The 18,078-nt window shown below is 31.0% G+C and overlaps 1 protein-coding gene across 1 annotated transcript; it reads left to right on the top strand.

Moving 5' to 3' along the window:
- The first annotated feature begins 9,105 nt into the window (after positions 1–9,105).
- On the top strand, positions 9,106–13,000 carry LOC124849084 (putative WRKY transcription factor 14). Its single transcript, XM_047326944.2, has 3 exons — positions 9,106–10,138; positions 10,788–10,928; positions 11,583–13,000. The coding sequence occupies exons 1-3, from the start codon at positions 9,429–9,431 to the stop codon at positions 12,220–12,222; spliced, it is 1,491 nt and encodes a 496-aa protein (XP_047182900.1). The 5' UTR covers positions 9,106–9,428; the 3' UTR covers positions 12,223–13,000.
- Positions 13,001–18,078: the final 5,078 nt, after the last annotated feature.

Here is an 18,078-nt window from a genome sequence, read left to right as displayed (position 1 = left end):
AAGGGTGAAACAATAGCATAAGATGATGGAAAAGTAGGGAACAGTGTGGGTGTAGAACCTAGTCAGTGCAGACTAGGAAGAAGAATATGAAATGAAGGAAGTGGATGGTTTTATGGAATCTGTTTGAATTAATTGAAGTTGATTGTAAACGGAAAAAGAAAAAGAGTTTGGAAGAAAATAGAAGTAGTGGTGGTGCATTAGAAGGCGTTGGTGACTTGTTCGAAAGCTCAAACAGTTGGCGTGCATGATGAGAGGCGTGGATTTGGAGGGCCAGGATGGAGAGAAGTGACGCATGGAGGCGTGATGGGCCTTGGGTGTGCCCATCAACGCACACAGCCACTGCCAACATCAACAACAACATTATTTAATGGGAAAGTGGCAGTGTTAAGCCAGTGTCAAGGGTTGCCATTTTAACACCCCTACCAGTCATTCTTTCTATACTATTATTTCCTCAATCTTAATTATTTAAGTAATTAATCTATTATTTAATCTTCCTTCTCTATCATTAAATTATAGGCCTGCTTCACATGCTAGGCTGATTGGTCGTGGCAAGACAAAAGTGTTCATCAGAGAATCCCACTTTTATTTTGTTGCTTTCTGGGATCTGTGTGTCATTGGCCTGTCATGCAGGAACGTGTTTCTCTCAACTCAATCCATAATTTACATTTCACAAGATACCTCTCTATTATATTGATTCCTTAATTAATTACTAACCCTACTATTAAACAACTTCTTCATTTCAAACGACAACTTTTAATCCCTTCAAATCACTCCATTGCTTTATATCTAAGTGAATGTTATTAGGGTATATACTATACTTTCATAACATCAATATAGGTAGAACCCTAGAATCAACGTTCTATTACACATTTTCAGTTTTTATATTTCGTTATCTTTTGCCACATAAAGGAAGAGAGATGCCCTCATTCTCCTTTTTGTCTTTTCTTGACGAGGTTAAATCTTAGAGGGTAACAAATTCAATTTACAAATTTTTTAATTCAAATTAAACTTATAAATATGTATAATTTTATTTTGAAATTATCATCTCTTTTTATTTGCATGATAATGAGATGTTTTTTAAAATTTCTGTTAATGTATTTTTTGTGTTATTATTTAATTTAGTTTGTTTGAAATTTATGTTTGTTTACTATTCTATTAACTCTATGTTTTACACTGAGGAATTAATTTTTATATATAGTTGATAGAACAAAAAATGAGTTAAAAGTTTATGAAAAAAAAAAGGAAGGGATTTGCTGTATGTAGTTGTTGAGTTTCGTTTGGGATTATATTGGCATTTATATTATGAGATGTTTAATATTACGATTTTTTTATCCTGTATTTGATATTGTATTTATTATATTCTCTTCAAACAAAAGGAAAACTAATAATTGATTCAATCTAACTGTTAAAGATTGGATTCGTTGAATTTTTTTATATATAAAAAAAGTTATCGAAATCAAATTACTGTATCACTTCCAACTATTTGTTCAATTATAATAATAATTTTGAAACCAGATAGATCGATTTTGGAGAAAAAAAATAGCGTATTTGGTCTATAAGTAAAATCACAACTTTAGCTACTTTAAAAAAGTGATCAAAACATGAAAGTTCTCTAGGATAAAAAAATATATTAATACATACGAATTTAATTTTTTTTATAAAAAAATCAACATACGATATATGTTATTTTAGATATGAACTTATTATTGTTAGTGAATATTCTTGTATATTTTTAAACTTGCATACGAGTACTATGATTAAAATATCTTATGCTGTTTATATATTTGACGAGTTATATCAATACACTATTTTTAAGACACTTCTATCAACACATTCGCCTCTTGTTATATTGATTAAAATTAATATTATAGAATCATAAGTGAACCTTATTAAATAATGAATAGCAGCTTAAACTGTAATTTTTAATGAGTTTTAGTCAAATAAAAAGAATGTACTCAGTAGTGTTTTAATTATAAATATTTCTTTATTTAGTAATTTATGTGTATTTTATAAGTTAAAATTCATAAAATAACATTTTAAAAAGATTAATATCATAAAATTACGATATTACGCATTTTAATATTATTTAATTACCAAAACTTCTTGAACTTCATTACTTGAATTACAGATCCGATTACAGAGACATGTTTCAACCTTTGGTTTTTCATAGGACCATCTAATTAACATAGTATATTTTAAACTATTAAGTGTGTTTTTGTCATGTTGAATATTAAAACGTTACAAAAGTCATTAAAAGTCTATAAATATTTCTTCAATAATATAAAAAAGATATTTAAAATATTTACTTAACTTTAATTAGTGTTAAATGTGAACTAAAACCACAACAAAATCTCACCGTTATCACATTTCCCAAACAAACATCGTAACCATTCGCAAAGTGAACCTTCATTAATTGATGATTGGATCTAGGTTAGTGTCAGATTATAAAATTGCTCATATAAAAACGTGTCTGCGAAAGAGTTAAATACTGATCAATCTGTCTTGTCAAGTAAGAATTATGAGAAAATTAAAACGACTTCAAAAATATATTTTATTTGACTCCACGCTATTAAAATTCTTCTCATAATCATAAATTCCAAACTCGGGAGAAAAAAATGAGGGACACGGTCTATTAAATTATCTTCTTTTTTTCTCAAGGAAAGTACACGTAGAGAAACGATAACATATAGTTTGTAGAACATTATCATACGTAAAATTTCCAAAACTATTTCAAAGAATAATGATGGAGGAAGAGGTGAAAATGCTTGCCCTAACTGAAATTAGAACCTTGAAATCAATAACTTGAATATGGTGTGTATGAAAAAAAACACAATCTAAAGCATTCGGCCACATGGCTATAGAACTAGGTCAATTTCTGTTGCCATTGCAACATGAGCATTAGAAAAGAAAAGGCAATTCATGATTACATATACATGATGTATTGCAATGTGATTAGAATAAAGAATGAAGCACGTGAGTGGAATTGTTCAAAATGCACAGGTGACAAGCAACTTATCTCAGCATGGTTAATTATCTTACGTATTAAACCCTTTGCCAAATCACATACAGCATATGGCACAATGGGAAATGACTTGTGTTGGTGTGAGAATTATTATTTTTAAAATGGAGTTTGAGTGTTTGAGTGTTTGAATGTGTAGATATATATGAGAATGCGATGCTAAGGTTATAGTAGTGATTATAGTACAAGTATAGGAAATGTTGTCTGGAGTGATGATTATTGTTGGGACTGGATTACACCTCGATTTGAAGGCTAATGAAGTATGGAAAAGAGTATGGGTGATGAACAGTGGAAGATGTAGTTGGCATAATAGTGGTTGTTTTGGAGCATATGATAGGAAAATAAAAATGCAGTGACAACTTGAGAAGAGAGAGAAAGAAACATAGGTAGGGGGTAATAGTTGTCTTACCTATATATATGTAGTAGATTCTCAAAATGTCTCATCAAACATAAGGGGTCGGTGATTCTCTCCACGATCATTGGTCCATTGAAAACTTGAACCTTTCAAATTATAAACAAAATTCAGACCACCCTTTGTCCCCACAACATGCCCACATCATGGCTCGTATAAAAAATTTGCACACAAACCAGAAAAAAAAAGAGAGAGAAACGTTTCGAAACGTCCTTCTCCAAAGTAAAAAAGATAAAATAAAATTAGAGCCTTCGAAAGTGTCTTATCATGCTTGGATCATTTTATCAACAAAATGATTCTTGGAGCATCATCTTTGAACGTGTTCGTTCGCAAGACTATGTGCATAACTTTTGGAATCAAACAAACGGCAAAGTCGACGTTAATACGACTCTTTAAGGATAACACAAAACCTAATTTATGTTTATAAAACTTAGATTATGCTTTTCTCAATTTTATAATCCTTGTCCTTTATCATTCCGACATAGTATATTATTAGTTCCTAGTTATATTGCATAATCCTGCAATCTCATCATAATCACTTTTAGATGTTTGATTAATTGTCCACAAAAAGCCTCAAGAATTGGCTCTTATTAATTCTACTTGTATCGCAAGCTACCTTGCAAATTGTGACCTCAGAAGATAATGAAAAAAGCGACCCTGATTCCCATTAGCTTCTGAAATAGTTTATTTCCAAAGATAGAACTTGTCTCCACCAAGAGAAAATTCAAATGAATTTTCCATGTGGCCTGGAAAGTCAGCTCATTTTGACTTTGAATCAAGTAAGTGGACCTGAATGTTCTAAAGCTCAAAGCCATTTACTCATTGGTGCTCTTCAATTTCATTGTCTTTATGTGCTTACAAAAACTTTGCTTCCAGATAATATATTTCAATATTAATTAATACTATATAATTCATTCCTGACGTCTAAAACGATTCTTAATTCAATAGCTACAATCACTCACTGGGATCACCATGACTCAGTATCTACATAATACCTCATTTATCTGTCACTACTTCTTCACCTTCGTAAAAAACTCTTCTTCTATCATGAACACACAAATCCCTGTCCACACCTTTTAAAATACCACAAATTTTCTAATCATTTTCTAGGATAAAAGAAAAAAAAAGTTATATACACAATATATCATTTTTGCTTTTCAATAAAAATTTGTACAAATGTTTGTCAGATTAAGATTGTTCAGTAGTTGCAATTTTTTAATTTTTTTTTAAATGTTTAGTTAGTAATTTGGTGTTTATAATTAGATTTGTGATTCACTTTTGTTCATATATTCTTTTACTTAATCGAGTTTCAATGATAAATAAAATCAACTTCTTTTCTATTAAATTTAAGTTAATAACATTCATAAATTCTACGTGTCAAAATATATAAGGTGTCATGTATCAAAATTTTAAAAGTGTCACATGTCAAACCAATAATGGTTTCAAAGTAAAAGATGATTTAGATTTTGACAAATGACAAATTTCAATTGACACAATTTAATAAATGACCAAATTTGTTCTATTTAAAATATATTAGGATTTAATTGAATAAAAAAAATATAGACACCAAGATGAATTATTTGACTAAATATAGAGACCAAATTATTAATTAAATCTCTTAAAAGTACATAATTTTATACTGTAATCTTAGAAGACTATTGTTTTTAAAAATAATTTTTAGGATGTTTTAAATAATCTTACAAAATGATTATGATTGGGGTTTTTTAATCTCTTGCATGTTATTAGCTTAGTTACTTTATTTAATTTATTTTTAAGTTTAATTAGTAATTTGATTCATGTATTTAGATTTATAATTATTTTTGTTTCTATTTTTTTTCCTGCCTAATGTTTTATGAACAGATCCATTTGGTCCCATTTATTAATGGCATTAGATTAATTAACAATAAAGCGAAACCTAAGACACAACAGGGCAAAAACGTGATGGTACTTTTGAAATTATTGAAAATGTTTAGAGTTTGATTCTCATAAGGATCGAACCTTATATATGCTTAGGCTTAAAAGTTTCCATTGATTTTAAAAAGGTCAGTGTTATTTTTTATTTTATTTTTTAGTAGAGGTTTAGGTTTCAGTTATTTTTAAAATTGAAGTATAAACATATGCTTAAGGTTAATTTTTATGAAATTTTACACTCTGGTCATCTTCTTGTTCCATCTCCTTGTTGCATTGTCTCACTGTAGAGAACTTGTATTCTCTTCCTCTTTCATTCCTTTTCACATTTCTTTTTGTAGAGAAGTTGTCATCTCCACCATTGTTGTTCTATTCACGTAATAAGAAAATAATTTCTTGTAACAGACACACACTCACAAATAAGAGTATAAATTTAAATAAAAACACATTAGAAATTTAAAGTTATTCGGCACTTGAAAGTGTATATAACGAATATTCAACCAAAAATTATTTGTTTAAAAAAATATTTTTACTCAACAAATAATTTTTTTTACAAAAAATGCAAACATTTATACAACTTTTCTGATAAAAATGCCAAACTTTCTCGTACAATTTTTTTGATAAAAATTACCAACCATCTCGTACAATTTTTCTATTAAAAACTACAAATCATCTCGTGTAATCGAAAAATAGAAACTGCAAATTTAATAAATTTTCCAGAGAATAGTTTAAAAAAGTTGAGCTAATGTTTATTTTCTAGAGAGAAAAAAGTATTGTAAAACACTATTATTTTTTATACAATAAGAGACATTTTTTAAATAAAATATTACTCTTTACAGAGAATACTTTATTAAAAGGTTTTAATAAATAGTTTTAAAAAAGTTAGGGTTTAAAGAAAACTATTCAGATAAGGTATAAAAGAACTGTACTTGCTTATGAAAGACCTAAAATAAATTAGCATGTATAATATTTTTTATATGAAAATATTTGTGTTTATACTTAATCAGATAATCAACGGACATAATTAAAATCCAAATACATATTTTATAAACAATATATTTTGTCTTAGTTTTATGTTATAGATTTTTTTTTGTTTGAGGAAAAGGAATTTAAAAAATTTATCGTTTGAAAGACCATGTATCATTCTGATTGTTCCATGTTCCATGTTTGAAAGACCATGTATCATTTTGAAAATCTATCATGTATTCAAAACTTTAATATTAGATCTAATTATAAAATTGAAATTTTATAATTAGAATCCCACTTACTAATTTTAAAATATAAGAGCTCATTTGTTTACTTTATATAAATCAAAAGTTACTTCAAGATAATTAAAGAGTACTAAGCACAGAATATGAAAGGACAATGGACAAGTATACGAATAATTTATGTAACACCACACAAAAAAATTATAAACTGTTTTTTTTAACAAAAATATACACTTTAATAAGTCTATTACCACAAGTGCATCAATTCATAGAATACTAATGCGTTAAGCTAGCTGGAAAATCCTTTCACATAATATAATCAAGAAAGAAAGTAATTTCTAATTAAATGTCAAATTTTAATTTGGTTGAAAGGACATACAAATAAAAGACAATAATTTTAATTTAATTATGAAAATAACATAAAACATGAAAGTAATCCCAGCAAAAACTATATAATTTTTAAACTTTTTGAACCCCTTCGCGACATTGAATATAAAATCAGTTGATTGTTAAAGTTAGATTATTCAATGATTAAGTTTCGTTTAAAATTATCAATTTTCCATCCTTAAAAAAAGTAAAGTTATAATCTAATTACATATAAAATGGATAGAGAGAGACAGAGCAGATGGAGAAAGAAAAGGATAGTGACTGCATTTGCAAAATTGTTGAAAAGCCAGAAAAAGGACTTTACTGAACATGGCTTTGATAGTAATTGAACATTTTGCGTATGTATATAAGTTTCATAGCACTTGGATTATGTATTAACAATCATGATCATGATGTCTTCCATGAATCTGCATTTGAATAATGCAGCCATGCTATGCATGTTTTTGAAAATGACATTTATATTTTACCCATCCAATCTTTTAACCTATGTAAAATGTTTCATTCAACAAAACAAAAAAAAGGGTTAAGTTTTTCATATTTTATTGTATTTGTTTCGTTTATTCATAGAACAAAGTTAATAATCTAGCATATACACAATAATGTATAATAATTAATTAGATAATAACTTGGTAAAAATACTGTATTTATTGATATAATATAATCATGTTCAATTATCAATACAAATGAATACGCATTTACCATGCTAAAGAAAACGAAAGTAAGAGATAAAAGTGATTAAGAATGGCACTAAAGCTTTAATTTAAATAATTATTAATGGAATCTGATTGGACGACTAAGTAGATTTTTTGTGCTATAATTGCGAAGCATAATAATGAATGTACAATGCAATTAATATGATAATAAATTTTACATGAAAAAAATGACACTTTTCATACGTCCTTTCAGAGTTCATAGACTTTATACCTAACGTAAGACACGTATCATCAAACATCTAATCTATTCTGATATAGGGCCACAAATTTTCATATTTTTCGTAAAAAAAAAAATATATATCTTATAGTTTAATATCTTTATTACTTTTACATGTAGCACATGCACAATTTTAATTAATGTAGTCCAATTCCAAGGACACAAAATTAATTTTCTTATTCCCGTCGAACGGTACGTGATAGGACCTTATGCGATCACATGTTTAACTAAATATGGTAATACCAAATTAAACACGATCGTAAAACCTTCTAATAAAGCACTTCTTCACTCTTGAGTTGCTTCACTCAAACATTGATGATTGTGTTTTGGAGATTTAAAGTTGCAAAATTCCAAGGCGCGTGAACATTCCCATTAATAGTTGCAAAATTTAAAGAATATATTTATTAAAAAGAAAAGGGTATTTCCTAAAATGGATAGAGTGAAAAAGAAAATGTTGTTTTGAAGAGAAAAAAGAAAAAAAAAATGGAATGATTTTAAGAAGAGGGTAATGGTGTGTGAGAAAGGAAGAAGAGACACATAGATTGGTGCCACGCTAAAACATTCTTTCCTTACGGAAAGAAACGGGAGACTCAGATTATTGAATGCCTCGAAACGTTTCTCCGCGAAATGCGGCTACTTGCCGCATCTTTTGTTTCTTCTCCATTGTTTTATTTTCCTTAGAACACCATTCTTTTTTTTTTATTCATTATTGATTTCGCCCTAATTCTATCATAATTGTAATATCTAACAAGTTTTCACACTTGTATTATTACAATTACAATTATTTTATATATTTGTGAGATTTAAAATTTAATAACTTCTTATATATTGACTACTTGTTGATGATTTATATATACTAAAAAAATACAAGTATCTAAAACATGTGATATTTTTATATATGTTGAAGTGGGATTTGAATCTAAGTATTAAATAAAAAGATGTTGTGTTGATTAATAGGCGTATTTGATGGTATTGAAATGAGAGGGGTTTTGTTATTAATATTTTGGAGAAGGACAGAAGGGAGAATATATTTATAAGTTATAAAGAAAAGAGTGGGAAAAAATAGAGCCTTAGATGGTGTTTGATAAATGTCCCAGCTCAAGAGTTGTGGTATTTTATTAGTCGAAGCAGTTTTTGTGATTTAAAATTCCTTCTCTCTCCTGATGTTGCGTATGGAATGGAGCTGTTTTGTGTGAAAAGTCAGCGTCTCTGTCTCTCTCTCTCTATAAACCCATTCTCTTTTGTTTGTTATTGAGAGGAACAATCAGTTTCAACCTCCAAAAACCTGTTCCTTAATTTGCTTTTTCTTGCTTCTTAACAGCCAAAATCCCATCTTCCCAGGAGAAAGCCTTTCTTCTCACAACCCCTTCTTAATCCTCCCAACCTACCTCCTCACACACCCAACAAAATTCCTACAATTTCATCTCTTTTTCTCTCTCTCTTATTCTCTCAGGCACCAACATATCTCCATCATTTATGCTCCCAAACATGTCACAGACACAACCTTCTCCCTCCTTATACTTGAACAACAATCTCTTGTTCCACTAATAGGAAGAGAAAAAGCATGTGCAGCTGCATCTTTGGGCCAATAATCATGGACAATTACCAAGGTGATTTAACTGACATAGTCCGAGCCAGTGGTGGAGCATATGGTGGTGGTGGTGGTGGCAGCAGCAGCTGCAGCACAGGCACTTCATCTGTTGAATTACCTACCACATCTCATCACCATACTATTACTCACACCCTCTCTCGTAATGATCACTGGCACCAACACTTCTCTTCTTCTTCTTCTTCTTCTGATCCCATCACCTTCTCTTCTGTGCTTCAAGACCCCAGAGGACTCACCAACTTTGGTGATCCCTTCTCCACCATGAGAGATCCCTTCCTTCAGGAGCTTGACATGCCTTCCGCTTCTTCCTACTTCACTGGGGGCTTGGAAGAAGCAGCTGCGAGTTTTGGTGCTTCTGCTGTTAGTACCAGTACTAATACTAATACTAGCACCACTGTTTTTGCTGCACACAAGATTCTCGAGGAGCATGACATGAGAAGACCTTGTAAAAACATATTCTCCAACATGATTCAGATCTCTCCCAATGCAAAGTTACCGGTCTCACCCTATGATTCCACCACAGCGGTGGCACCTTCTCCAAGGGCAATTAAACCTCCTGCTGTTGTTTCACCCAACATGGTTACTGCGAACTCCTCCAAGGATTGCCTTGTGGACACCATAGGAGTGCAGATCTCGTCTCCACGGAATCCGGGTCTTAAACGAAGGTCAGAATAATAAGATATTGCTTGGCTAATTAATATCTTCACAGAACTAAACTTAGTTTATGCTCGTGTGTATTAATTTCATGGGGTCGTCATAAATTATGAATCACATACTTTTGATTTTTTTAAGGTGCGGTGGGGTGAAATTTTATGAAAGTGGCTACGGTGAAGTTTGTACTGTAGAGAGAAAGTAGGGTTTGGCATGAGTTAGGTACTCGTGTTCCTTTTCTTGCGCTTTCCAAATCGGTTCCGTTGACTGGCCCAGTTAAGCTAGGTAGCTGCTCAGAATGAGAAACAGTAGTTTCATTGTCATGAGACTAACTAAACATGGTTTATTCATTGAGGCTTTTCGTAGGCTTTAATCCACCTGAAAAGTAGAGTTAGCTCGGCGTGTCACGCACACAATAACAGTCACACACTTAGCTTTCACCCAACTTATCTTAAACCACCTGAAAATTCCTATTCCTTTTATCCTCATTTTCATCACACAGAACCGTATTCCTTCGTTCGAAGCCAAATTAAAACGGCCTGATCTCATGCTTATTCTCGAATATTCTATTTCTCTTTGTAATATTCTTATTTCTTGCTCATATCATGCTTGTTTGGTCAGAGTTAAAGTTAATTTGATGTGTTATTGTTGTAATTGCTGCAGGAAGAACCAGGCCAAAAAGGTTGTTTGTATTCCTGCACCAGCAGCTGCAAACAGCAGACAAACTGGAGAGGTTGTTCCGTCAGATTTGTGGGCTTGGAGAAAATATGGTCAGAAACCCATTAAAGGTTCACCTTATCCCAGGTTAGCCTCATACTTTAGCCTTAGGTATACGATTGATATATTATTCTCTGTAAGATTGGATATTTTAGGAATAATATCACTGTGGGTATATATTGGCCACACTGCACAAAATATAGATCACAACTTCTCTCCCCCCCATATACTCAATTTTTTGTAGCTTACTATACATGTATCGTGTTAATTTCTTCGATGTTTATTTATATTTTTAATCTTGACCATTAAATATGGACCGGTCACACTTCGAGGTTTAAAAAACAACTAGGCTAAAGGCTTTCCCATTCAGAAGGCTTTCTTTACCCAATTTTTTATTAGAGAAAAATCACTACGAGCACACGTCTGGTTAAAGATTCGTCGTTTTCTTTAAGTTCTTTTAAAAAACTGCCAACAAAAGCAAATGGTTCATTTAAATAATTAAGTTGAACCGAATTCATTGGAGAGCAGTGACGGTACCCTTTGAAATCTAATGAGGATTTTCATACAACCGCCTTTTAGGTCAATTGAATGAGTTTGCACAAACGAACAAGAGATTGTTAATGAAGGGGTTTTTGCATCATCGTGATGTTATTATAGGTCTTGGTTTTCTCTCATTTTCATCTGGGGTGTTGTTATGGTTTTTCTTATTATACATCGTTCTCTTGTGGTTATATCTATCAGGGGTTACTACAGATGCAGCAGCTCAAAGGGTTGCTCTGCGAGGAAGCAAGTTGAGCGGAGCAGAACAGACCCAAACATGTTGGTTATTACATACACATCAGAGCACAACCATCCATGGCCAACTCAAAGAAATGCTCTGGCTGGTTCGACCAGGTCACAGCCATCCAAGAACAATGCTGGAAATTCAAAGAGCTCAGAAGCGTCAAACCCCCAAAAGAGCACAATATCAAAAGCAAAGGATGAGCAGCAGCAGCAGGAGAGCAACAACAGTGAGGGCAATATGTCTCCAGTTGTTGCTGGGAACTCATCAGCGAACAGTGCATCTGTGAAGGAAGAGAATATGGAGGACATAGAGAAGCAGTTTGAGATGGATGAGGGAGAGTTCAGTGATGGACTCCCTTACAAGCCTTGTTTGATGGATCAGAGTAATAATCAATCTGAGGACTTCTTTGCTGAGTTGGGAGAAATAGAAGCTGACCCGCTGGATATTCTGTTTACCCAAGGTTTTGGTGCGGCTGATGATCAAAGGGAAGAATCCAAAGCCTTGGATCCATTCCATCTGTTTGACTGGTCAGGAGACAACAATACCAGCACAAACACCGGTTCATTTGAAGAGCCTAATGCAAAGAGAAGGTTATAACAAGACCTAGAAAAAGGCATGCAGCACCTCCCTCAAAAAACACCTTAATATCATCCTTTTAAGTTTCATTTGGAGGTGCAAATATCATTGAAGGTCATGTTATGCTCTTTCGTGTTTGGTTTGAAAAATGTGTGATGTGGGGGAGGGTGTGAGAGATCTCCACTTTTTCTGCTTACTACCTTTTCTTTTTCTTGTTATTTACCAGAACAGTCAGGGAGATAAATTAGTAGAGTGAAAAAAAAGAGAGTGCTGGTTGATTGGAAGCAAACTCAAGGAGTCCCACATTCCTTTTGGAATATTGGTGGATGGGACAGAAAGCTGAGGAACAGAAGGTTGCAACAGTTAAAAGAAGTACATTCACTATAGACATGACTCGAAAGCTCAGTGAGTAGATTGATGATGATAATGGGATGGGACTAGCCCTTTCATCTTTTCAAGTGGGAAAAATTATTTAAAAGCCACACCACACCCTTTGTCATGTGGGCTTTTCCATACAAAGTGAAAAAAAGAAAAGAGAGAGATCACAGATTTGCTTGCTGAGATGAATTTTATGAAAGAAGACAAAAGAATATATATATATAAATATAGGGTTAAAGTTAAGTTATATTATATTATATAATACTATAATATAGAGCTTGACTTTTCATATCAGTCATTTCTAGGATGTGTGACGTGAGAGGGAAATGCATGCTTTGGTTCCTCGGCTTTCTGTTTTTTATTATCCACCAACTCATGTTCATTGTTTTGAATGAGATGAGATTACTTTATTTGTTTCTTACACTAGTTATTAATTACATTTTGATTCTATTGTTCTATCATTCAAAATTATTGTCATTTTATATACTGGTTCTTATCTGTTAGCATCCGTAGTTTTCATAATAAAATCCAGCAAAACGAGGTTGGCATTTAATCATTTCGCATGTGCATGCTCGCCTATTTGTGCATGAATATTTATAATTATATGTACAATCCTCCATTCGTTTAAATATAATAATAAGTTTGGAAAACGCAATATATATATGAAACATGATGTTAGAGATCACGTAGTGTATAATAAAAATCAGATTTTGTAACAACTATGTTAAAACCTAGATGTTTTATTTCATGCTTCTATGCATGTTTATTTTGGGTATATATATTTTAAGTTGAAGAGTTTATTTTGCCTGACCAATACCAACACCTAAATCCAAAACTTATATGAAAACCCTACAGTGTGTGTATGTTCATAAACTGTACCTGCTCTTTGACCTTTTTTCATCTTTTCCTTTTTGGCTAAATAATTATTACAATGCTAGTTTCTACCGCTGAGGTTGTGTGTAATGGCATACAAAAGAGTATGCATACAGCATAGCAGATAATTTAATTTAACTGAAAATAATTACAGAAAAATCAAACTCAAAAGAAGATCAAACAGAAAAGTCAAAGAAAATTCACACTATCTTTTAGTTATGGTATTGTATACATAAAGAAATACCTAATCTTTTTTTTTTTCCTTTCTAATACGATATTAGTTTAAATATTGTAGGTTTCTAAAACCTTTGAAGTGAGAAAAGAAAAACAGACGTACTATTTGAGCAATCGGAATCTGGAACACGAATATGCAAATATCGATAGCAGATATCATGGTACATTGTTCTGATAGAAGTAAGTTTTGCACATACTTCTAACATTATAAGATTTTCTAATCCATTTTAAGGATATCTTCCCTGCTCCATATCATAAGGAACTGATTTTATGCTGTCAGGGTTCCTTTTCTTACTAAGATTAAGTGAAAGTGTTTCATTTACTCTCGGAAACTGTTGCTAAAACTTCCTTTTACTTCATACACAATAGACATGTGTGTGTGTGTATATATATATATAGACACACAAACACCTGGAACATTTTTTTTTATAAAATGCAAATTTAATGAATCTAACAGTTGAATTTCATGATATTTATACTATAGTGATTATTTATTTTAAATTTTACATAATTCACATATTTATAAATGTATTACTTAATAAAAAAATTTAAACACTTTTAAATATTATATTAAGTAATGTGACTATTTTCTAAATATTGAAATTATAATTTTATAAAGTTATATATATACATACGAGTGAGATAGAATAGAGCATCAAGAGTGTTTACTAACCAACAGTGAAAGAAAAAATCTGTCTAATTGTAGAGATTAATTATGAAAGTAAGACAAATGTTGAAATTTAGTATGTTTTGTGGTGAAGGAGGTTAACAATGTGAACTAAGAATGATTTGTCGGATAATATATATTCTGAGTGGTTTTTGCAATTTTCCTATGCAATGATTAAAAGTAATTGGTGACAGTAGATTCTTCAAAGTATGTTGTTGTGGAGGGAGAGGAAGGTCCTGTAGAAGGGCACTTTGATAGTTAATATTTGGTTTAGAAAGTGTAATATGAATAGTACGTAGAAATGCATATGCAAGTGGCTGAAACTCTGTTTATAAAGGAAAGTGGTAGCATAAGAAGTAATCCATTTGAGATGTTATGATCGTTATTAGATCTGAAATTATTCTATGCTCTTATATATTCCTATCTTGTTGTCCTTGTTTCTCAGTGGTTGTGAATGGTGATTAATACCTACTAAAACGTGCCAAATGCTGAAAATAGCAAAGGAGTTTCACACTGAATTGTACAAGGATATAATGTGTCTCTATATAGTGATATGCCCCGAGAAAATAGGAAAACAGTATCTCATGTAAATAGAAAAAGTTGCAGCCTGATGTGATTAAAAAAAGTGGTAAAGTAGGAAGATTTTATTCTTAGGAGGGTTAAATCATGATTCATATCTTCAAAGGATTTTATGATAACATAGGTGAGGGGTTAAAGTCTTGTAATCTTTTCATATATGGTCCAAAATACATGAAGATAAAAGTCTTGTAATGTTTGCATGTTAATGTGAAATATACTGAAATGCATGTTATGATTAGCAAAAGATGAGTGTGGAGGTGTAGTGGAGGGTTTGTCTTGAATCTATTGATAATGGAGACAACTTTAAATTTGTCTGAAGCTAAGTTATTGGCTTTAGTCTTGTCAAATCCAAAAACTTTAGTGAAATCCATTCTTTTGCTCTACAACAAATGAAGTCACTTCAATGAGTAGAGAAAACAACAGTCTCTGCTGGCTAGTTGATTGATGGGTAAGAGTCTTTCATTATGGATTTCAAGGAATAAGGATGCAACTTAGCTTGTGGGACTAACTGTAGTTCATCATTTTCAAAAACCAAACCAAACTCATCATCAATCCCTAACACACTTACAAACCTTAATCATTCTCTGCTTTTTTTTCTTAAAACATGTTTCCTAATAATTCCCTTTAGTCTTTTGATGCCTCGCCTCATCTCTTTTCAATTTTTCTTAAACCCCATTTGCATTATTGCCCTTGCTTAATCTTCCTCAACCTCACATTTTCCTCTATGGATCTTTTAAGAACAACACTTCCAAAATATAAGTGGGAAAAGAATATGCTTTCATATGCAAGTAATCTAGATTTCCATAATATAAGTGAAAAAAAAAATATGCTTGCTATGCAACTAATGTATGGTCCATTAATTAAGAAAAAAACTATTGGTGTCATTTGTAATTGATGTAAAATATTTAATACATTATCTTATATAAGAAAATTGTACATTCAGATTGAGAATATATCAAATAGTAGAAACAAGAAAATTAAGATATAAACCTAAATCTAGGTTAAGATAAAGCTCTGATATCGACTTTAAATTTGACTTATTAATCAGTACTAAAACGGTTTAGAAAATAAATATTTGATATATTTATATTATAATTTAACTTTATTTTTAACTAATGTGAAATCTTGAACATAAATGAATGTCTTTCTGAATTTCATAGCATTGAAAATACTTAGTTTTTTTAAGTATTTAATGTAACATGAACAACTGTTAAACATTCATGCGATGAATAACAGTTGTTTTGATGTTAGTTTCAAATCAAATCCACTTTATTTGTTTAAGTACCCACGCTTGCTGCGTCGATTTGACGTCGACCGTTAATCACGTGTAAGATTTTGCTAATTAAAGTGTAATAACTTTTAATTTACAACCATCATAGTAATCATTTTTTTTATTAAATTTTTGAAATCACCTTATGTACTAGCAGTAACATGTTTGTATAGTGGATGGAGTTAGTGCAATTGGGTTTACATTTTTTAAATAAAGTTAGAATTTTCTGAATTAAATTAAAGAAACTATTATTAGAAGAAATAATAGTGATAATAAATTTTGTAAACGTAGCGGAAAAAAATCTAATAAACAGGTGAAAATTTAAAATAAAAGTTAGGCGGCAAAGGTTTTCGGCCGTATGAGGTTAAATTTTACATTTTTATGTGCCAAAAAATATACACTTACTATATTAATGTAAGGATATATTTAAAATCAGTAAATTATTATTTCAATCCAAAAATTTAAAATGGTTTTTGAATTTTAAAAAATATTTAAGATTCTATTATATTAGTTAAACTAGTTCAAAATATGTTTGTTAACCATCAAGGAAATACCTAATTTAGCACATTATAAGAGCTACATAATGTCCTTTTACAATGTGTTCATGTGATACTGAGAACCAAAACGATGGGAAAAACAGTGTTAATACAAAATATGAAACTGTATTTGATGTTACTAAAATTTATGAGTTGTTGTTATAAGCATGTTATTAGACAAGGTTTAGATACTTGTCTAAACAGAAAATTTCATTTATACAAATTATATATTAATAATACCAAACTAATAGATAGGTCAAACTAGATAACAAAAAATTAAATATTTATTTATAAACAAAATCACATGTAACTAATAAATTATCTTGATGGTGTGAGAAATTACTAGGTATAATAGATTTTGTCAAAATAAATTTTAAGTAAAAAATAGGGATACTAAAACATCTTATTAAATTGGTTGTGTAAGAATAAATGTAGTGCAAAATATGATGATAGTTTTGAAAATATTGATCTAATATTCATGTATTAGATCAGCCAAAAATACAACCGATTTAATGTGTCTTCTTTTTATCCAGGCATGAAATCTCTTTTATTTTTCGTCAAGTTCCTCCTCTTATCTCTCGCACCTCCATTGTTCACCATCATTATCTTCGCACTTCACCAAACCATTTGGCTCCTAGCTTTCCGTCGCCAACTAAGAGCCATATCTCCATTACGCTGCTTCATTCATCACCAACCTCCATTGGACCATCGCTGTTGCATTGGACTGTCGCTCTGCCTATGTTGTTGCATCAATCCAACCACACCACACCACCACATACGACTCTTTCGTTGAAGTTCCTTTGCACAATGGTCACGAAGTAGCTTTGATAATAATATATGGTTGATATGGTATTAATATATCATTCTTAGATATATAAAAAACTCAAAATGTAGTTGAGATAGTTTTAGTGTAAAACGTTAGATATGTTAAACCAAGTTCTCATGTTGTGTAGTAATGGATGAATGTGATTCGAATAAGTGATTTGTATGAGAATGGCAATGAAGAATTTCTACAATTTGCTCAACGTTATGGAACTGCCTTGAATAGAAAGTATTATTGTCCTTGTGTTAATTGTTTGAACAAAAGAGATAAGAAATTAAGTTGATGTGAGAACATTTTCTATGTGATGGTATCTTAAAGAGTTATACAATGTGGACCTGGTATGGTGAAGTTGCACACCTTCTAACTATATTCAAGGTCAAAAGTACAATCTAGATTATGAGGATCGCATGGAAGATATGATTTAAGATATTAAAGAAGACAAATTTCTTCAAACATGCGTATATGATTCATTGAAAGATGATTCAGAAAATGTTTTATATCTCGATTGTATGAGATT

Source organism: Vigna umbellata, chromosome 5, assembly GCF_029865625.1.
Source record: "Vigna umbellata cultivar VRB3 chromosome 5, Vumbellata_1.0, whole genome shotgun sequence".
NCBI lineage: Eukaryota > Viridiplantae > Streptophyta > Magnoliopsida > Fabales > Fabaceae > Vigna > Vigna umbellata.
This window is presented reverse-complemented; position numbering and strand designations above follow the sequence as displayed.

What these genes read in the sequence shown, in the direction of transcription:
- LOC124849084 (XM_047326944.2), top strand. Translation starts at nt 9,429, where the DNA reads ATGTGCAGCTGCATCTTTGGGCCAATAATCATGGACAATTACCAAGGT. An exon ending in AATCCGGGTCTTAAACGAAG is followed by an intron (nt 10,139 to 10,787) that starts GTCAGAATAATA and finishes TAATTGCTGCAG; the next exon opens with GAAGAACCAGGCCAAAAAGG. An exon ending in AAAGGTTCACCTTATCCCAG is followed by an intron (nt 10,929 to 11,582) that starts GTTAGCCTCATA and finishes TATATCTATCAG; the next exon opens with GGGTTACTACAGATGCAGCA.